General features: G+C 42.0%; 1 protein-coding gene across 2 annotated transcripts in view; it reads right to left on the reverse strand.

The window, feature by feature from the left end:
- fcsk (fucose kinase) overlaps positions 1 to 22,991 on the reverse strand; it is a 376,885-nt gene that overhangs the window by 353,030 nt on the left and 864 nt on the right. For both annotated transcript variants that reach the window (XM_080187245.1, XM_080187243.1), the window contains exon 2: positions 22 to 223. In XM_080187245.1, coding sequence (XP_080043371.1) covers positions 22 to 163 — 142 coding nt within the window. In that variant the 5' untranslated portion in view covers positions 164 to 223. The remainder of the gene's footprint in view (positions 1 to 21; positions 224 to 22,991) is intronic.

Consider the following 22,991-nt stretch of genomic DNA (forward strand, 5'->3'; position numbering starts at 1 on the left):
CATCAGCTTTGTCCCACATACCTCTTTGGAAAGCATAAATGCTATCCTTGTATTGGCAGGTGAGGGCAATAACAGTCCAGTCCACTCCTTTGGGCTGGTTGCCAAAGTTCTGCTGTTCTGTTGCCAAAGTTTCAACATGTTGTTTGTCAGCTTTGCTTGCCATTTCTTCAGATCTCTTCAACTTATGCCAGATGGTTGTTTTTCAAAAATACCACATTGCTTCCTAGAAACAAAGTAACTTAATTATCTGTTGCACTTTGGCATTGTATTGAGGGATGATTCTCAAAATCATTTTGATTGAAAGATCCATTTCCAAATGGATTGGTAAGCCCCCCCAGACTCCTCCATCTAAATTATGATACTAAAAAGTACAAACAATATGTAAGTGCTGCATGACTTGTAAGAAACTGGCATTAATGTACAGGTACCAATAAAATGGGTGTGGCTGCTTCTAAGTGCAGGCCTTTCTTTATCCTTGCATGTGTCCTTTACAGGGGATAAGATCACAGCTAAGCTGGTTATGCTCTCCGCACCACTTTCCTGTCTGCACCCCCACAACTACTGTACCTTGTATATCAATAAACTATCTCATTCTGCCTCAAATAAATTCAATGGCCAGCCTCCAATGCTTTCTGGAAAAGAGCTTACATATTAACCAGTCCCAGTAAAAAAGCTCTCCTCATCTCCATCTTCAAAGGGGGATGTTATTCTTAAACTTGTTCTAGTCTCTCATTCAAGGGTCAATCTGCCATGTGATTGCAAATGCAAATCAAGAATAAATATAACCTTCGGGGTGTGGGTTTAACTTGACCATGCACAGGAATGCAATACAGACCCATTTTTGAAGTCATGCATGTTATCCTATTTTAATTTCTATTACCAGCTCTAAAGTCTCCATCTGGAATAGAAATGTCCAAACACGCCAAAATATAACCTCCTACCTCACTTACTTTCTTATATTCCACTGTATTCTTCATTATTGCTTCTCCTTCTCTCTCTCTCTACCCTTTCTTGCACTCTCAATGATTTTTTTCCCTTTCCTTTTTGGTCTGCTTTCCTCAGATTTCAACTTTAAAAAGAAATCAAATTAGATTAAAGAAAAAAAAGTTGTCAATCTTTTTCTCCTTTGTGTGTCTCTGACTATTTCTCACTCTCCTCAATCTGATGTATTAGAAACTAGGGGACATGTCTCGTAGATATAAGTCATTAGCATTGACCCTTCCTAACTTGTCAATAAAACACAAATGGAGATAATTTGTGGGTTTTAGAATTCAACTGCTTTTGAAAATTGAATATTAGCATACGTGCATGCACACACCCACACACACACAGACACACACACACACACAGTTTGATTTTTTTTCATGATTTTCATTCATAATTTCCAACCTTCAGAACTGTTTTAATGCTGACATTTCAAAAGCAGCACATATCCACGTGAAATAAAAACTCTGGAAAATACTGGAAACACTTAGTGTTGCAGACAACTTCATGGAGAGAGAAAAACAGTGTTTCAGAGTTAATGTTTGAGGTTGATGGGCTTTTATCAGAAGTGGACCTGAAACACAAGCCCAGATTTTGCTAAAATAGTAAGACCAGCCCATCAGCGCTCACCATTTTTATGGGTAGATCAGAAAGCAACTTCTAATATTCACACAAGCACAGCAAAATACACAAATCCAGAAGTTGATGGAGATCCATTTTCCTGCACAGCACACACTGTTCCAACCCCTGACAATCAGCTCACTTCAACTGATTAAGTTTGGTGCACTATCCCATAATTCTACACTAAAGATTATTGAAAAACTTAAGGCTGTTGAATTCAGATTTTTACTGTTAAATCTCTGATCCTGAAAAATTAATTTACAAATGTGAACTCTCTTTCCTGCAAACAAAAATTAGTGTTGATTTTTTTTAAAAAATGAAAATACTTCATTTTTCCCATCTCTTATTTCTCTCCATTAATCCCATCTGTAATTCCCAATTTTTATTTGAATTTCTTTGCACAGTTTAAAAATAATTTACATTCCCTGCTAATGACTGCATGGCTCAGAGGATTCTGTTAAATCTCTCCAAAAGCCAACTAAGTTATGAAATATATACATAGAAAGACAAGTATCTGTTTTGTCCTTCACATGTCCAGCTACTGTACAAAAACAGAAATGTTGGAAAATCTCAGCAGATCTGACAGCATTTGTGGGGAGAGAATAGAGCCAACGTTTCAAGTCTTGATGACCCTTCGTCAGAACTGTACAAGTAGATACAGTGACAGTGTGGATCAACGTGCATATTGGCATCACTGAAACCAAAAACACATCAACAGCTGATCTCCATCTGTTATCAAATTAGCTCTTGAAGGCAGTCAGGTACTAGGCACTATTGACATCAATGCCCTGGATCTGTTGATTAGGGGACTGGAAATCAGACAGGCAACCTGATCCTGATCTTCATCCCGTGACCCTGTGAATCAAAAGCAGTCCTAGTGACATTTATTATGTTGTAATTTGCTTCTTCCCCAACAGACACTAGCAACTGGAAGCATGTTTAACCCAGCATGAGGCAAGCAATCAGTGACACTCATTCATGCATCTTCAAACCACATTATCCTCTGGCTGGGTTTTTCATCCCAGCATAATGACGTGGCTTAGACAGGCAAAACTAGATTCCTTCTTGGTCCTCAAATTAAACCTTCAGTTCAGGATCTATTGCAGTCTCTGTTGAACTCAAACTGGGAAGTCAGTATGACAAACTGAATAATATCAACATGAACTGCTTTTATAAAGAATGAATTTTATTTCACACTGAACAACAATCTTCAAACCAGATCCAATGGTCAAAGCCATTCTTGTTCTTCCTGTTTACCGCATTGAAAGGGGCCACTGTTACGTTATCACTGTCCAATTGTCAGGGATCAGTCTTTTAGTAGAAACTTTCATTAATCCTTATTTTAACTCACAAGGCAGGCTTGTGAATGGCTAAGTCAACAATTAACATCCTTCCCGAATTACTCTTGAGAAGGTGGTCAATCTTCTTGAATTGCTGCAGTCTGTATGGTGAAGATACACCTGGAGTGCTGTTCAGAAGAAAATCCAGCATTTTTCCCCAGCAAATGTGCAGGCAACTGGAGAGTACTCCATTGCACTCCAATCAGATGCTGTGAAGTTGGTGCAAAGGCTTTGGGTGGTCACGATGCAAGTTATTTACTGCAGAATACTGAGCCTGAGCTGCTTTTACAGCCACAGTGTTACAAGAGTGCAGCTCAAGGCCCTAGCTGGGAGGGGGGAGAAGAGACAAGAGACAGACAGAAAAATAGGAGTTGAGTCAACATGGTTTTGTGAAAGGGAAGTCATGTTTGACATTTATTGAAGTTCTTTGAAGAAATGACAAGTAAATTGGATAAAGGGATACCAGTAATTTTAGAGTATTTAGATTTTGACTGCTAAAGACATTTGATAAAGTGCCACATACAAGGTTACTACACAAAAGAAGAGTACATCGTGTTGAGTATGATGTATTAGCATGGATAGAAGATTGGTTAATTAATAGGAAATATTTTAAGGCTGACAAACTGCAACTAGTGAGTGTCACACTGATTAACGTATGATCTATATTAATGGCATGGATGAAGGGATCAACTGTACTGTAGACAAATTTGATGATACAAAATTAGGTAGGAAAACAAATTGAAAGAATGAGCCTTCAAAGAGACATAGATAAATTAAGTGAGCAAGTGAATTGGCAAAATATTTGCAGAAATATGAGTAAAATTGTGGATTGTCCGCCTTAGCAGGAAGAATAGAAACAGAATATTATTTAAATGGAGAGAACTATAAACGGATTTCAAGAAGTTAACATCTAGGTACAGCAAATAATGAAGAAGGCAAACGGAGTGCTGATCTTGGATGAGAGATGAAGGTTAAAAGTCAGAAGTTTTATTGCTATTGTACAGAAATTTGAGTACCTCGAGTATTGTGAATAATCTTGGTTTCCTTAATTAAGGAGTGACATATTTCCAGTGGAAGCAGATCAGAGAAGGGTCAGCAGGCTTATTCCTCAATGAAGGAATTGCCTTATGAGGAAAGGTTGAGCAGTTTGGGACTATACCTATTGGAATTAATGAGAATGAAAGGTGATCTTATTGAAACATACATAAGTTTGAAAGACCTTGACAGGGTAGATGCCAAGAAGATGGATCCACTCATTGGGAAATCTAGAATTTGGAGGCGGGGGGGCACTGTTTAAAAATAAGGAATCACCTATTTAAGATGGAGATGAGGAGGAATTTCTTCACTCGAGAGTGATTAGTCTCTTCCACAGTGAGAAGTTTAGGTGTTACTGAAAATATTCAAGGCTGAATTAGACAGATTTTTGATCTGCAAGGGAGTCAAGGATTATGAGGCTCAGGCAGGAAAATGGAGTTAAGGACACAATCAGATCAGCCATTATCTTACTGAGTGGCACAGTAAACTTGATGGACCAAATAGCCTCCTCCAGCTCTTTTTTTTTTAAATGATCTAGGTGACTGGTTAATTGGTAATCCATCAGGATGTTTATGTGCAGGATTCAACAATGATAATGCCACTGAATGTCGAAAGGAGATGGTTAGCCTTTCTTATTGAAGATGATCATTACCTGACACTTGTGGCATGAATGTTACCTACCTCACATTACCCCAAGAATAAATGATATTGAAGTCTTACAGCATGTGAACAGGGACTGCACCTGAACTCAAGGATCCTGAATATAACTGAACACTTCAATCATCAATGAACATCCAACTTCTCAACTTATGTTGGAGGAAAGGTGATTGGTGAAGCTGTCCAGCAACAACAATCATTTGCCTTATATATTGCAGGTTACTAAAGGCAAATGCAATTACATCACTGAGTTTGAACAATCTTCAGCACATTCCACCAATCAAAAGGCCAAGTCTGCAAACCTTGCAAACCATATCTGCAATGGGGATAGTATAATTTACAAGAGAGTAAATGGAAATAAGATTATAATATTTCTCCTTCAGATTTAGAGAGTAGAATAGGAGGAAAAGTGACTCAGCAGAACTAAAATAACTTTTAAAGTATAAAAACTAAATGATAGAGCAGGGATATAGGCAGGATATATGAATGAGCAGATGGCAGATGAAGTGTAATGTGGGGAAGTATGATGAGAAAAGCAAAATACTTATTAAATATGTGACAGACTTTGAAATGTTGACATTCAGATGGATTGTAGGAAGGAACAGAGTGTAAGGTTTCCAAATTTGCCGATGATACGAAGGTAGGTGGGAGGGCATGCTGGAACAAGAATGTGGTACCGCTGTTCAAAAAAGGTAGTAGGGATAACCCTGGAAATTATAGACCGGTGAGTTTGACATCGGTGGTAGGGAAATTAATGGAAAAAATACTTAGGGGTAGGATGTATGAGCATTTGGAGCATTGCGATCTGATTAGGGATACGCAACATGGCTTTGTTAGAGGGAGGTCTTGCCTTACGAATCTGGTGGAATTCTTTGAGGAGGTGACAAAAACGGTTGACGATGGGAGAGCCGTTGATGTCATCTATATGGATTTCAGTAAGGCGTTTGACAAAGTCCCTCATGGTAGGCTGGTAGAAAAGGTTAAGGCGCATGGGATACGAGGCCAGGTAGCTAGGTGGATTGAGAACTGGCTGGGTAATAGGAGACAGAGGGTAGTTGTGGAGGGGACCTTGTCGGGCTGGAGGCCAGTGACCAGTGGTGTGCCGCAGGGCTCAGTACTGGGACCTCTCCTCTTTGTAGTATACATAAATGACTTGGAAGAGAGCGTACGTGGTGTGATCAGCAAGTTTGCTGATGACACCAAGATGGCAGGGTTGGCGGGTACTGAACTGGATTGTCAGGTGATACAACAGGATATAGATAGGTTGGTGCACTGGGCAGATAGGTGGCAGATGGAATTTAATCCTGACAAATGCGAGGTGATGCATTTTGGAAGGAATAATGCAGAGAGGAGCTATGTGATAAAAAGTAGACAGATTAGGAGTATAGACATACAGAGGGACCTGGGAGTGCAGGTTCACAAATCCTTGAAGGTTGCGTCACAAGTGGAGAAGGTTGTTAGGAAGGCTTATGGAATGTTAGCCTTTATAGGAAGGGGTATAGAGTATAAAAGCTGCCATCTAATGCTTCAGTTGTACAGAACGTTGGTTAGACCGCATTTGGAGTACTGCGTCCAGTTCTGGTCACCTTACTACCGGAAGGACGTGGAGTCTCTGGAAAGGGTGCAGAGGAGGTTTACCAGGATGTTGCCTGGCATGGAGGGGCTGGGTTACGAGGAAAGGTTGGAGAAACTGGGACTATTCTCCTTGGAAAGACGGAGATTGAGGGGGGACGTGATAGAGGTATATAAGATACTGAAGGGAATAGATAGAGTTAATAGTGAGAGACTGCTCCCTAGACTGGGTACAAACACGAGAGGTCATGATTTAAGGGTGAGGGGGGAGAGGTATAATTTGGAAGTGAGAGGAAGGTTCTTTACGCAGAGAGTTGTGGGGGTATGGAACGCGCTACCGAGTAGGGTGGTGGAGGCAGGAATGTTGGACTCGTTTAAGGTTCAGTTAGATAGACACATGAGTGAAACGAGGATGGAGGGTTATGGTAGGGGCTATTAAATAAGGTTAGAACCTTGGGAGACACCGGAAAAGCAGGCTTGTAAGATTAACGTTTTTGTCTTTTTATTCCGCAGGTGGAGGTCCACCTCGTGTCAAACGAGGGGCATGCACACGGTGGGTCGTGCGTGGGCTGCTCTTGGAAGTTCCGGGAGTGGCCTAGTACTTCGTGTCGGTGTGCGTGCTTGATCCTGGACCGGTAGACGGGCGCCGCAACAGCTCGGTGACTAGCACTGCTAGCTGTGCAGATACATGGATTTGGGCCTGTGTCTGTGGGAGTTTGCGCATTCTCCCTGTGGTTGCGTGGGTTCCCTCTGGGCGCTCCGGTTTCCTCCCACACCCCAAAGATGTGCTCTTAGGCTGACTGGTTTTACCAAATTGACACTATTCTCCCCTGAATCTGGCTAAGTTAGGGGTTCCATTCATAGACATGCAGGGTAGAATAGGTGTAGGGTGATGCGGCGGCGCGGGCTCATTGGGCTGAAGGGCCTGTTTCCCGTGCTGGGTTGTTCTTTGTTCTTTGCTGATTCTGCAATGGGATGGGTTAATTGGGTGACAGAGCAAAAACACAGAAACTAGAAACAGGAGTAGGCCATTTGTCCCTTCGAGCCTGCTCCGCCATTCATTTTGATCATGGCTGATAATCAAATTCAATATCCTGATTCCCCCTTTCCTCTCATGTCCCATGATCCTTTTAGCCCCAAGAGCTATATCTAATTTCTTCTTGAAATCAGACAACGTTTTGGCCTCAACTACGTTCTGTGGTAGTGAATTCTACACATTCACCACCCTCTGGATGAAGAAATTTCTCCTCACCTCAGTTCTAAAAGGTTCACCCCATACGCTCAAACTATGACGTCTAGTTCTGCACACCCCCACCATTGGGAGCATTCTTTTTGAATCTGTCTAACCTTGTGAGAATTTTATAAGTTTCTATGAGATCCCCTCTCACTGTTCTCAACTCCAGATCAGACATTATTTCACAATGGAGTTTAATGTGTGGAAGTGTAAGTCATGCACTTCAATAGGAGGATTCAAAAGGCAGATTATCTAAATGGAGAGAGACTGCAGGGGAGTGAAGTATAGAGGTATTCAAGTGAATGGATCACAAAAAGGTGGCAAGCAGGTCCAAAAACTAATTAAGGTGGTAAATTGCATTTTGGCCTTTATTGCAAAGGGGTTGAAGTTTAAAAACAGGAAGATTTTGTTGCAATTGTACAGGATGTTGGTGAGGCGTCACCTGGAATACTGCATATGGTTTGGGTCCCCTTACCTAAAAAAAGGCATAGTAATATTGGAGGCAGTCTAAAGGAGATTCACTGGGTTATTCCTGTAATGAGAGGGTTGTCCTATCAAGAGAGACTACATAATCTTGGTTTGTATCTTTGGACTTCAGGAGAGCGAAGGATGCCCTTATTCAAAAATATAAAATCCTGAGAGGGCTTGATAGGGCAGTGAGATGCTTTCACTAGTGGGAGAGACTCGAACAAGAAGACACAGCTATAAGATGAAGGCTGATTATATAAAACTGAGGTGCATAGAAATTTCTTCTCACAGAAGGTGCTAAATCTCTGAAATTCTCTGCCCTAAAGGGTGGATCATTAGAAGCATTTAAAGTGGAGGTGGATAAATATTTTGATAGATCAGGAATACAGAAAAAGAGCTGAGGCTGGCATAGCTCAGCCGTGATCGTACTGAATGGCAAGGCAGGCTTGAAGGGTCTGGTGCACTACTCCTGCTTCTATTTGTGTTCTTGTTTATGAATCACAAAAACTTAACAGGAGGTAGAACAAGCAAACAGGCACATTAGGCTTTATTACAAAAGGGATTGGAGTATAAAGAACAAAAAATTACAGCACAGGAACAGGCCCTTGGCCCTCCAACCCTGCACCGATCATGCTGCCTGACATAACTAAAACTCCCCATGCTTCTGGGGACCATATCCCCCTATTCCCATCTCATTCATGTACTTGTCAAGACACCCCTTAAAAGTCACTACCGTATCCACTTCCTCCCCCAACAATGAGTTCCAGGCACCCACCACTCTTAAAAGAGATGTAAGAGACAGATTTTTTACAAACTTGCACCTTAAACCTATGCCCCCTAGTAACTGACTTTTCTACCCTGGGAAAATCCTTCTGACTATCCACTCTGTCCATGCCTCTCATAATCTTGTAGACTACTATCAGGTCTCCCCTCAACCTCCGCCACTCCAGTGAGAACAAACCAAGTTTCTCCAACCTCTCCTCGTAGTTAATGCCCTCCATACCATACCTGGTAAATCTTTTCTGTACCCTCTCCAAAATCGCCACATCCTTCTGGTAGTGTGGCGACCAGAACTGAACACTATATTCTAAGTGCGGCATCTATAAAGCGTCTATATATAGCGTCAACATGACTTGTCAATTTTTAAACTCAATACCCCGGCCGATGAAGGCAAGCATGCCTTCTTGATTACTTTCTCCACCTGCATTGCCACTTTCAGTGACCTGTGTACCTGTACATCTAGACCCCTTTGCCTATCAATTCTCTTAAGGGTTCCGCCATTTACTGCATATTTCCTATCTGTATTAGGCCTTCCAAAATGCATTACCTCAATTTTGTCCAGATTAAAAGCCATCTGCCATCTCTCTGCCCAAGTCTCCAACTGATCTATATCCTACTGTATCCTTTGATGGCTGTCATTGCTATCCTCAAATCCACCAAAGTTTGTGTTGTCCGCAAACTTACTAATCAATCCAGTTACATTTTCCTCCAAATCATTTATTTATATTACAAACAGCTAAGGTCCCAGCACTGATCCCTGAGGAACACCACTTGTTACAGCCCTCCAGTCACAAAACGTACCCTTCCACTGCTATCCTCTGTCTTCTTTGACCAAGCCAGTTTTGTATCCACCTTGCCAGCTCACCTCTGATCCCATGTGACTTCATCTTCTGCACCAGTCTACCATGCAGGACCTTGTCAAAGGCCTTACTGTAGACAACATCCACTGCCCTACCTCATCAATCATCTTCATCACTTCCTCGAAAAATTTGATCAAGTTCATGAGATATAACCTCCCCTTCACAAAACCATGTTGCCTCTCACTAATACGTCCACTTATTTCCAAGTGGGAATAAATCCTGTCTCGAAGAATCCTCTCCAATAATTTCCTACCACTGACGTAAGGCTCGCCGGCCTGTAAGTACCCAGATTATTCTTGCTACCCTTAAGAACATAAGAACATCAGAAATAGGAGCAGGAGTAGGCCATCTAGCCCTTCGAGCCTGCCCCGCCATTCAATAAGATCATGGCTGATCTGTCGTGTCTCAGTTCCACATTCCCGGCTTCTCCCCATAACCCTTAATCCCCTTGCCTATCAAAAACCTATCAACCCGCGTCTTAAATATATTTAGCGAGGCAGCCTCCACCACTTCAACGGGCAGAGAATTCCAGAGATTCACCACCTTTTGAGTGAAGAAGTTCCTCCTCAACTCTGTTCCAAACCGCCCCCCTCTTTATCTTGAGGCTGTGCCCCCTAGTCCTACTGTCCTTTCTAAGCGGGAAGAGTCTCTCCACCTCTATCCTATCCATCCCATTCATCATCTTATATGTCTCAATGAGATCTCCCCTCATTCTTCTAAACTCTAACGAGTACAAGCTTAGTTTATTCAGCCTCTCCTCATAGCTCAACCCCCTCAACTCCGGCATCAGCCTAGTAAACCTCCTCTGCACTCCCTCCAAAGCCAAAATATCCTGGCGTAAGTGCGGCGACCAAAACCGCACACAGTACTCCAGCTGCGGCCTCACCAGTGCCCTGTACAGTTGCAGCAAGACCTCCCTACTTTTATATTCAATCCCCCTCGCTATGAAGGCCAGCATCCCATTCGCCTTCCTGACCACCTGCTGCACCTGCAGGCTGGGTTTTTGCGACTCATGCACAAGGACCCTGAGGTCCCTCTGCACCGTTGCATGCTGCAGTTTTTTGCCATGTAAGTAATAGTCCTTCCTACCATTATTCCTACCAAAGTGGACAACTTCACACTTGCCAACATTAAATTCCATTTGCCATTTCCTGGCCCATTTGCCCAGCCTATCTAGATTCCTCTGCAGACTTTCCACACCCTCCGCGCAATTTGCCGTTCCACCAATCTTGGTGTCATCAGCAAATTTCAACACCATACACTCGGTTCCCTTCTCCAGATCATCTATATAAATGGTAAATAGCTGAGGCCCCAGAACCGACCCCTGGGGCACTCCACTGGTCACCAACCGCCGATCCGAATAGCACCCATTGACCCCCACTCTCTGCCTCTTATTTGACAGCCAATCCCCTATCCACACTAACACCCTACCCCCAACTCCATGCCCCCTGACCTTCTGTAATAACCTCTTGTGCGGCACCTTATCAAACGCCATCTGAAAATCAAGAAACACCACATCCACCGGCTCTCCTCTATCCACCGCCCTAGACACATCCTCATAGAACTCCAATAAATTCGTCAGACACGACTTCCCCTTAACGAAACCGTGCTGCGTCTGCTCTATCAAACAATTCTCCTCAAGATGCCTCGCTATTTTCTCCTTGATCACGGATTCTAGCATTTTACCTACAACAGACGTTAAACTAACCGGCCTATAATTCCCTGCCTTTTGCCTGCCACCTTTCTTAAACAACGGCGTAACATTAGCCGTTTTCCAATCTTCCGGCACTTCCCCAGAATCCAGCGACGTTTGGAAAATAATCACCAAAGCATCCACCATCACCTCCGCCATTTCTTTCAGAACCCTTGGATGCATTCCATCTGGTCCTGGGGACTTGTCCACAATCAGTCCCTCCAGTCTTTCGAGCACTGCCTCTCGAGTAACAATAATGTCATTCGGGCCCTCCACTCCTACCATCTTTCCATCGCTAACACCCGGCAAATTATTCACGTCCTCCTCCGTGAAGACCGATACAAAAAAGTTATTCAAGGCCTTAGCCATTTCCCCATCCCCTACCACCAAGTCCCCCCTCTCATCTTCTAAGGGTCCAACATTCACCCTAGTCAGCCTCTTCCTTTTCATACATTTATAACAACTCTTATTATCCTTTCTTATATTAAGCGCTAGCCCAGCTTCATAGTTTATCCTATTCTTCTTTATCAACTTCTTCGTCATTCTTTGTTGATATTTAAACCTCTCCCAATCCTCTTCTCGCCCACTACTCTTAGCTACTCTAAACGCATCCGCTTTTAATTTAACACTTTCCTTTACCTCCTTTACCCTTCTTAAACAAAGGAACAACATTGGCTATTCTCCAATCCTCTGGGACCTCCCCTGTAGCCAGTGAGGATACAAAGGTTTCTCTCACGGCCCCAGCAATTTCCTTTCTTCCCTCTCTCAGTATTCTGGGATATATCCCATCAGGCCCTGGAGACTACTTTGATGTTTCTCAAGAACCCCAATACCTCCTCCTTTTTGATCTCAACAAACTATCTACACATTCTTTCCCAGGCTCATCATCCACCAAGTCCTTCTCTTTGGTGAATACTGACACAAAGTACTCATTTAATACCTCGCCCATTTCCTCTGGCTCCACACATAGATTCCCTTCCTTGTCCTTGAGTGGCCAACCCTCTCCCTGGCTACCCTCTTGCTCTTTATATATGTGTAAAAAGTCTTGGGATTTTCCTTAATCTGCTGGCCAATGCTTTTTCATGACCCCTTTTATCTCTTCTTATTCCTTGCTTAAGTTTCTTTCTACTTTCCTTGTATTCCACACTTGCTTTGTGTGTTCCCAGCCTCCTAGCTTTGACAAATGCTTCCTTTTTCTCTTTGACTAGGCTCACAATGTCTCTCGTTATCCAAGGTTCCCAAAACCTGCCATACTTATCCTTTATCCTTACAAGAATGTGCCGGTCCTGAATGCCTATCAACTTGCACTTGAAAGCCTCCCACATGCCAGATGTTGATTTGCCCTCAATCTACATTCTTCAGTTCCTGTCTAACATTGTTGTAATTAGCCTTCCCCCAATTTAGCACCTTAACCTGAGGACTACACTTAACTTTATCCATCAATACCTTAAAGCTTACTGAATTGTGGTCACTGTTCCCGAACAGCTCCCCTACTGAAACATCAACCACCTGGCCGGGCTCATTCCCCAAAACCAGGTCCAGTATGGCCCCTTCCCTAGTTGGGCTATCTATATACTGTTTCAGGAAGTCTTCCTGGATGCTCCTTACAAACTCTGCCCCATCCACACGCCCAGCACTAAGTGAGTCCCAGTCAACATAGGGGAAATTAAAATCTCCCACCACAACAACCCTGTTACTTTTACACTTTGCCAAAATCTGCCTACACATCTGTTCCTCAATCTCCCACTGGTAGTTGGGTGGCCTATAGTAAACACCAACATTGTGACTACACCTTTCCTATTCCTGAGCTCTACCCATATTGCCTTGCTGTATGAGCCTGCCGAGACGTCCTCCTGGAGTACAGCAGTCATATTCTCCTTACCCAGTAGTGCAACTCCCCCACCACTTTTACATCCCCCTCTATCATGCCTGAAACATCTATATCCTGGAATATTAAGCTGCCAATCCTGTCTTCCCCTTTACCAAGTCTCTGTAATGGCAACTACCTCATAGCTTCTAGTACTAATCCAAGCTCTAAGTTCATCTGCCTTACCTGTTACACTTCTAGCATTGAAACAAGTGCACCTCAGTCCAACAGACCCTCTCTGATTTGCAATCCCACCCTGCCTGCTGTTTCTCTGAGTCTTATTGGCCCTACTCTCTGGTTCCCCTTCAGCTAATTCAGCTTTGCTTTGGGTTCCACCCCCCTGCCAAACTAGTTTAAATCCTCCCGTGTGACACAAGCAAACCTCCCCGCCAGAATATTTGTGCCCCTCCAGTTTATATGCAACTGGGTCCCATCTGCCCAGAAAAGATCCTGGTGGTCCGGATGTCTAAAACCCCCCCCTCCTATACCAGCTGTTTAGCCACGTGTTGAGCTGCACAATCTGCCTATTCCTAGGCTCACTAGCATGTGCACAGGGAGTAATCCTGAGATTACATCCTCCCTCTGAGGATGTGACTAGTGCGGTAGACAGAGGGGAACCGGTGAAGTGGTGTTTTTAGATTTCCAAAAGGCATTTGATAAGGTGCCTCACAAAAGGTTGCTGCAAAAGGTTAGGGTGCATGGAGTTGGGGGTAAGGTGTTAGCGTGGATTGAGGATTGGTTATCTAATAGGAAGCAGAGATTTGGAATCGATGGGTGCTATTCTGGTTGGCAGTTGGTGACTAGTGGAGTGCCGCAGGGATCAGTGCTGGGGCCTCAACTGTTTACCATTTACATAGATGATCTGGAGGAGGGGGCTGAGTGTAGGGTAATGAAATTTGCTGATGACATGAAGATGAGTGGAAAAGCAAATTGTGTGGAAGGTGCGGAAAGTCTGCAGAGAGATCTGGATAGGCTGAGTGAGTGGGCGAGGACCTGGCAGATGGAGTATAATATCAGCAAATGTAAGGTTATCCACTTTGGTAGAAATAATAGTAGGAGGGATTATTATTTAAAAGGCGAAAAGCTGCAGCATGCTACAGTGCAGAGGGACCTGGGGGTCCTTGTGCAAGAATCGCAAAAACCCAGTCTGCAGGTGCAGCAGGTGATCAAGAAGGCAAATGGAATGTTGGCCTTTATACTGAGGGGGTCGTACCATTGCAGTACGACCTCATTGCAGGGAGGTCGTACTGCAATGGTACAGGGTACTGATGAGGTCGCACCTGGAGTACTGTGTGCAGTTTTGGTCGCCGCACTTGCGGAAGGATATACTGACCTTGGAGGGAGTGCAGAGACGGTTCACTAGGCTGATACCAGAGATGAGGGGGTTAGCCTATGAGGAGAGATTGAATAGACTGGGCCTGTACTCTTTGGAGTTTAGAAGGCTGAGGGGAGATCTTATAGAGACATATAAGATAATGAAGGGGCTAGATAGGGTAGAGGTAGAGAGATTCTTCCCGCTTAGGATAGCAGAATTAGAGGGCACAGCCTCAAAATAAAGGGGGGGAGGGGGGCAGTTTAGATCGGAGTTGAGGAGGAACTTCTTCACTCAAAGGGTGGTGAATCTCTGGAATTCTCTGCCCATTGAAGTGGTGGAGGCTACCTCGCTAAATATATTTAAGTCACGGGTAGATAGGTTTCTGATAGACACGGGAGTTATGGGGAGAAAGCGGGAAAGTGGAACTGATCCACTTCAGATCAGCCATGATCTTGTTGAATGGCGGGGCAGGCTCGAAGGGCTAGATGCCCTACTCCTGCTCCTACGTAGTTCAGCCATGATCAAACTAAATGGGTGAAGTTGGTGTGCTGGGCTGAAAGGCCCATCCTCATTCCTAGTCTCACGTAATTTATTAGAAGGGAGTAAAAAGAATAAGAATCATAAAACTGTGACAAGGAAGTCACCCCTAGTTTCCAGCACAATAGAAAAAGGTACAAACCATCAACTCTCATTCAGAGCCCACTGTCCCTTCTTTAAAAGGGATTTGAAACAAATGTGTATTTTGTATGTCTCACTGCATTTAAACAAAATTTGGTACTTCTCCATTTGTTATATAGTTGCCTTCTAAACCACTATTTTTGATCAAGAAACCTCACGTGTAATGTACTACACGAGTGTTCATTATACCAATCCTATTATACAAGGCAAGGTCACTATTGTTTTTTATATATCAAAATTATTTTGCAGGTTTTAACACCAAGACTTCAGTAAAATGGTCAGCATGATATTTTCAGCTTTCATAAGTTATTTGAATGACTGAACATAGTTCAAAAGTTCCTCAGCATTTGTTTTACTATTGTGCAAGAATATAGTGTGCGAGATGCACAGTGCTGAAAGATGTCTATTTCTTTCACACGAGATGCATTTTTCCACATATACAGCATATTGCGGCTGACTCTTATACTCCAGCTGAAGCTTATGTACTTATGCTGTGAGAACAATTTTAAACTCTCCCAATGACATCCACCATTCGCTGGGTACATAGGAAATAAAGTCTTCTGCCTACATTTTGAAAAGATTTGGTAATGTTTCAGAATAGCTCCATGTGATCAGCTCTTACAATCTCTTCTGAGGAAACCAATACCTCCATGTGATAGCCCATTCAAAATTGTGAACTTGGGCTCTAATACACAGTGTATTACATTACATGGTGAGTTTTCTTGATCAAAAACAGTGGTATAGAAAGCAACTATATAATAAATGGAAAAGTACCAAATTTTGTTTAAGTGCAGTGCAACATACAAAATACACATTTGTTTTGAGTCTCTTTTAAAGAGGGGACAGTGGGCTCTCAGGATATGAGTTGATGGGTTTGTACTTGTGATACACAAGTACCTACTTTCTTCAATGTGTCGTACCAGTTCACTCACATACAGAACTATAACTAAGTAGTGTGTGAGAGATTACATATTTGATGGCAACAAATGTGTGCATTGCTGTACTAAAAGGAAAATAATACACAGAAATTTTAAATGTATACTGATGGATCACATTCCAAAGTCCACCAACTCTCTTACTGTCCAAGTACCAGTCGACAGTTCATGCAGTACAAATAGCTTGTTACAAACTACTGCCGCTTAAAAGAGTTTTGCCAAGATATTTTTCCCCTTACTGAATGAGAAGAAAAATGTCATCAATACTGATATCATAATAAGGGATGTTATTTTCAAGTGTGAAATGCCAGGACTATGACACTGTACTAACCCTGAGTTACATTCCGTTACTTAAAAATGTTCAAAGTTGCTACCGGATTAATGCAAATAGAGATACAAGTAGTGACTAAGTAGTTGCTTGGTACAGTAAAGCCTTGCAAGCCAGAATTTGAAAATACTATCAGTAAAATAAATGTTTGTATTTATATAGCACCTCATTATGTTTCCAAATACTTCAAATTGAAGTGTACACCAGCATCTCACAAACAGCAATGACTGTGTTTGCGATCATGCTGGTTGCAGGCATGATATTGTGAGAATACACTGCTCTTTAAAAAAATGGAGCAACAGAATTTCTCTTAATCATAAATATTCTGAAAAATATCAAAGATCTCATGGACAGATGGCGCTTAGTAATGGCAGCCTTGCTCTTTGCACAAAGTATTACTTCTAGCACTTTTTAAGCAGGGTTGAGGGAAGTAAATTCTGACACTGATTAACATGAAATATATTTACAGTAGGGATGCAGAATTTTCCAATATTTTATGCTTCATGTCAGCATCCAACACAGTTAGGAATATTACACTTTGATGTAGTGTAAAGCATCGGCTGTATGCCAGCTTACTGCCTCAGAGGAACATTCCCTATTGTAATTCCACAGAATTTCCATTTCACACAGCAGCAATCTTCTGATTGAGATTACCAATTTAATGTTGAAAACTGGGGAGCTCTATACTGTACATTTACATCCACAAGAAACTAGGTTGATGTGGTATTACTACAGACATGTCTTTAAAGAAGATTAAATTCATAGTATGTTACCAAATTACAATGAATTGAAAAATATTGAATTTAGAAATGATTAAATAGATAACTGACCAGTAATCAATCAAAACTTCAAATCTACTTTTTCTCACTTCAAAGTAGAAACCATGGCCATCAGTACAATTAAAGTACCTTGCCCAAATACCTATTTTTTAGGATCAAAGTCAGTAAAAGTCAATGTTAGATGTGGTTCAGTGAATAGCACTCTTACCTCTGAGTCATAAGGTTATGGGGTTCAAGTCCCACGTCAGGACATAGGCACATAATTCTCAGTTCGCACTTCACAGTGCATTATAGAGGGGATGCTGCAATGTCAGGGGTGCTGCCTTTTGAATGAGATGCTAGAGCAAAGTCCTGTTTGCCCCCTCAGGTGGATATAAAAGATTTCTTGTCATTGTCATGAAGAAAAACAAGTTGTTCCCCAGTGTCCTGGTCAATATTTATCCTTCAATCAACTACACAAACAGATTATTTGGTCACTATCATATTGCTACTTGTGCAAAGTTGTCACTGAGTTACCTACTTAGAACAGTGACAACACTTCAAAAATATTTTATTGGTTAAAATAAGTGCTTTGGGACTTCCTAAGGTTGTGAAAGGTGCCACACAAATGCAAGTTGGGAGGTCGGTTTAGCTCAGTTAGCTGGACAGCTGGTTAGTGATGCAAAGTAATGCCAACACCACGGGTTCAATTGAGGTTATTCATGAAGGCCCCACCTTCTCAACGTTGCCCCTCATCTGAGGTGTGGTGATCTTCAGGATAAATAACCACCAGTCAGCTCTCCCCTCTAAAGGGAACCTATGGTCAGCAGGGACCGTGGTGACTTTACTTACTTTACAAATGCAAGTTTTCCTTTCTGCATTTGGGCATTTCGTTGCTGTGTTTGATAGTATCCTCACCCTATTTGCATATAGATGTGTTCTTGAAGAGTAACTCAATAGCAGGAAACCTGGTTAACTTTTCCTCGCTATAGACCAAAGGTGTTAAAATCCATTATAGGCTCCAACTACAAAAAGGCAACTAAACATTGGTAACTGTACCTTTGATCTGAGCTATGTACCCACTCAGTGACCTATCAGCACGGCAGAAATAGTGGAATTTTAGATTCACCAAAATAAAGTTCCTCAACAAGCTGATCTTTGCTTTCAAATAACTGAGTACAGCAGCTGTGGTGATTTAATTTTAAAAAGAAAATAGAAAATTAAACTCATGTATTTTCAATTGTATTACAAACAAGGATTCAATCCCATCATCCACTGCTGAGCTGGCAGGTGATAATTTAATAATATTACAAACAAAAGTAGTGTGATCACCAAACTAGTTTTTTAAACTACATTCCAGAGTTTGGTGATTTCAACATGAATATCATTCATGCTTTGAACAACAAAATGCCAGAATTGGCCAAGATACTGTTGACTTCCGGCATTTTTAGAATGATTCTTTTAAAACTAAAAGATGATCACCATTTTCATCTGGTGGTCAACAATCAGCATGCAATTGCTAAAGATTTAGTATTGATTCAAGGGCACCTGATAGAGAATAGGGATGTTTAATAAAAAAAAACTTATCACCATCTCCCAGCCACTTTTCTTCAAGGCTAGCTGATGACCTTCCCTCTTGGAAGCTCTGTATTTTCAAACTGATCCTAGTTGACATCTGGAGGACATTCCGTGAAATATTCCTCCTTCAGTCAAGAGTGGCTAACCTGTGGTAATGAGACACACAGTATTAACTAGTCCCCCACTACTACAAGTAGCCACAATTGACCTCAGAACCCTTCAGAAAGAGATTCGATACCCAGAAACGTGCTCATCAACCAAAAACTTAAATAAAGCTTGTCAGTGATTTGCATCAAGTGAGTAGTCCGATGATGCTATTGTATAACACACAGACACCTGAAGAATTTCTGACGTACCCTACATGGTAGAGTCCCTGGGACATTCTTCAACAAACTGTCCTTCGCTTTCAAAGAACTGAGTACTGCAGTTGTGACAATTTGGTTTTGAGAAAATAGGCAATTAAATTCAAATATTTCCAATTGTATTAACTAGGACACTAGTACCAATCCTATAGGAACGTATAAGTCAGAGGTAATAGAACGGGTAGAACTTAGAACAATCAACATCAATAGGGAAAAAAGGTACTCAGCAAACTGTTGAGATTGAAGACAGACAAGTCCTCCTAGCCTGATGGCTACATCCCAGGGTAATAAAGGAAGTGGTGGCAGAGATAGTGGATCCACTGGAATTCATATTCCAAAATTCCCTGGATATGGGAAAGATTTCAGTGCATTGGAAGACTGCTAAAAAAATCAAAATGCTATCCAGAGTCAGCATGTCAGCATGGTTTTATGAAGCGCAAAACATGTTTGACTAATTTGCTAGAGTTAATCGAAGATGTAACAAGCAAAGTGGATAATGGGGATCCTGTAAATATCTGGACTTCCAGAAGGCATTTGATAAGGTGCCGCACAAAAGGTTAATTCACAAGGTTAGATCACATAGGATTAGGGATAATTTTTTAGCTTCGATAGGTGATGGCTGATGCGCAGAAGACAGAGAATCAGGAAGAATGTTTTTTTTCTGGATGGGAGGAAGTAACTAGTGGAGTGCCATAAGCTTTGGTCCTTGGGCCCCAGCTATTTACAACCTATATCAGTAACTTAGATGCAGGGATAGAACATAGAACATTACAGCGCAGAACAGGCCCTTCGGCCCACGATGTTGCGCCGACCTGTTTTTTTAAAAAAAAACACTGACCCACTAATCTAAACCAATCCCTTTTCGTCCATAAACCTATCCACAGATCTCTTAAACGCCCCCAAACTAGGCGCATTTACAACTGCAGCAGGCAGGGCATTCCAGTCCCTCACCACCCTCTGGGTAAAGAACCAACCCCTGACATCCATCCTATAACTACCCCCCCTTAATTTAAAGCCATGCCCCCTCGTGCTAGCTTTCTCCATCCGAGGAAAAAGGCTATCACTATCCACCCTATCTAAACCTCTAATCATCTTATATGTTTCAATAAGATCCCCTCTTAGCCTCCTTCTTTCCAGCGAAAACAACCCCAAATCGCTCAGTCTCTCCTCATAGGACCTCCCCTCCATACCAGGCAACATCCTGGTAAACCTCCTCTGCACCCTCTCCAAAGCCTCCACGTCCTTCCTGTAATGTGGGGACCAGAACTGCACACAGTACTCCAAGTGCGGCCGCACCAGAGTTGTGTACAGTTGCAACATGACGCTGCGACTCCTAAATTCAATCCCCCTACCAAAAAATGCCAAGACACCGTATGCCTTCTTAACAACCTTATCTACTTGATACTTTGGCTCTGTAGCCAAATTTGCTAATGACACAACAATAGGCGGAACAGTACGTTGCAATGAAGAAATAAGAACCTTACAAATGGATATAGATAGGTTAGGAGAATGAAAAATATTGAATTTAGAAATGACCTACTATCTACTATCATGGTGCTCCAGAGCAAAGGGATCTGGATGTCCTCGTTCACGAATCACAGAAAACTAGCGTGCAGGTACAGCAGATAATAAAGAAAGCAAATGGAATGTTGGCATTTATAGCTAAAGGAATAGAATATAAAAGGTAAGGAAGTATTGTTGCAACTATACAAGGCATTGATGAGACCGCACCTGGATTATTGTACACAGTTTTGGTCCCCTTATTCAAGGAGAGACATACTGGCATTGGAGGCAGTTCAGATAAGGTTCACTACATTGATTCCAGAGATATGAAGAGAAATTGAACAGTTTAGGCCTATAGTCTCTGGAATTTAGAAGAATGAGGAGAGACCAATTGAGGTATATAAGATGATAAAAAGTATGGATAGACGTAGAGTGTTTGCTTCCTCGTGTGGGGCATTCTAGGATGAAAGGTCATAGTCTTAGGATAAGGGGTAGCAAATTTAAAACAGTTGAAGAGAAACTATTTTCCCCAAAGGGTTGTGAATTTGTGGAATTTGCTACCACAAAGTGAAGTGGGTGCTGGGACAGTGAATAAATTTAAGGAGATAGGCAGATTTTTAATTGGTAATGGGTTGAAGTATATGGGGAGAAGGCAGGAAAATGGGGACGAGAAGCATATCAGCCATGATAGAATGGGGGAGCATTCTTGATGGGCCGAATGGCCTAATTCTGCTCCTATATCTTATGAACTTATTTGGGTGAAATTCAAATGAACTGTATATCACTAGGAATCAACGTATTCAGAGGGAGAAGAAAGAATGGTAACAAATGTGATTTTGGTCACCTTACTTGAGAAAGGATATACCGGCACTTGAGGGGCTGCAGAGGAGGTTCACTATGTTGATTCCGGAGTTGAGGGGGTTTTCTTATGAGGAGAGACCGAGTAGATTGGGACTATACTCATTGGAATTCAAAAGAATGAGGGGTAATCTTATAGAAACATATCTATTCCCCTCATAATCTTAGAAGCAGGGAGATTGTTTCCACTGTCAAGTGAAACTAGAACTAGGGGGCACAGCCTCAAAATAAGGGAAAGCAGATTTAGGACTCAGTTGAGGAGGAACTTCTTCACCCTAAGGGTTGTGAATCTGTAGAATTCCCTGCCCTGTGAAGCAGTTGAGGCTATCTCATTGAATGTTTTTAAGGCAAGGACAGATAAAGTTTTGAACAGTAAAAGGAATTAAGGGTTATAATGAGCAGTACGTGGAGATAAGTGCATGAAAAGATCAGCCATGATCCTATTGAATGACAGAGCAGGTTCGAGGGGCCAGATGGCCGAGTCCTGCTCCTAGTTCTTATGATTGCTGCTTCAAAAAAAGTGTACCTTTTGCATTCCATATAAAATCTATGATTCTGGCAATCTGAGCTCCAACATTGATATTCTGATGAAGGGTCATCCAGATCTGAAATGTTGGCTCGTTCTCTCCACAGATGCTGTCAGGCCTGCTAGGATTTTCCAGCATTTTCTGCTTTTGTTTAGATTCAAGTATCCTCAGTATTTTGCTTTTATCTAAATGTTTCCTACTGATTTAATTCATACAGCCAACATTTACATTTTTTCACCTCTGTTAACGAGCTACGAGCTCAGGAACATGGGTAACTGCCACTGAAGAATGACATGACACATATCAGAAGATGCCATGTTAATCTTTTGCACGCAAGGAATTTAAGCGCATTTAGCTAGGATAATCATTCAGCTGCAACCCTATATGCAGCAGGAGAGAATTATGTCAATGTTCCTGCCCCCACCATCATACTTCTGCTGGAAGGCACAGGTATGCATCAAGGGAGGCCTAGATCATGCTCAATTTTGAAGCCTCTACAACCCTGTGTCTTTACTCCCACATGAGTAACAGCCACTTTGTGGAAAACACACACAAAATTGAGATGCAGCTTAAGTCACCGACTGGGGCAAGAAACCAAACAGCCAATAAGGTAGCACATTTATGAAAAGGTGAAAAAAGTTTTGCCAGATTCAAGATAAAAAATGAAAGTGGTGTTACAATAAACAAGAGAAAATGCTGAAAAAAATCTCAGCAGGTCTGGCAGCAAGTGTAAGGAGAGAAAAGAACTGACGTATTGAGTCTATATGACCCTTCGTTTAAAAAAAAAAGGAGTTTTAACAAAGAGTTCTCTGGACTTGGAACATCCACTCTTTTCTCTCCTTGCAGAGGTGCTAGACTGGCTGAGATAGTCCAGCTTTTTCTTTTTTGGTTTCAGATACCAGCATCCACAGTAATTTACTTTTATTCAGTGTTAAATAAACTGTTGGCACAAAATGTCACTTAAGAGAAACATTATTCAGCATTTCTCTAAAATCTTCTAAGACAAGGCTCGCCAGATATTTTCCACATGAAGGCACT

Source organism: Carcharhinus amblyrhynchos, chromosome 4 (genome assembly GCF_965287045.1).
Source record: "Carcharhinus amblyrhynchos chromosome 4, sCarAmb.v2.hapA, whole genome shotgun sequence".
In the NCBI taxonomy this organism is placed as follows: Eukaryota; Metazoa; Chordata; class Chondrichthyes; order Carcharhiniformes; family Carcharhinidae; genus Carcharhinus; species Carcharhinus amblyrhynchos.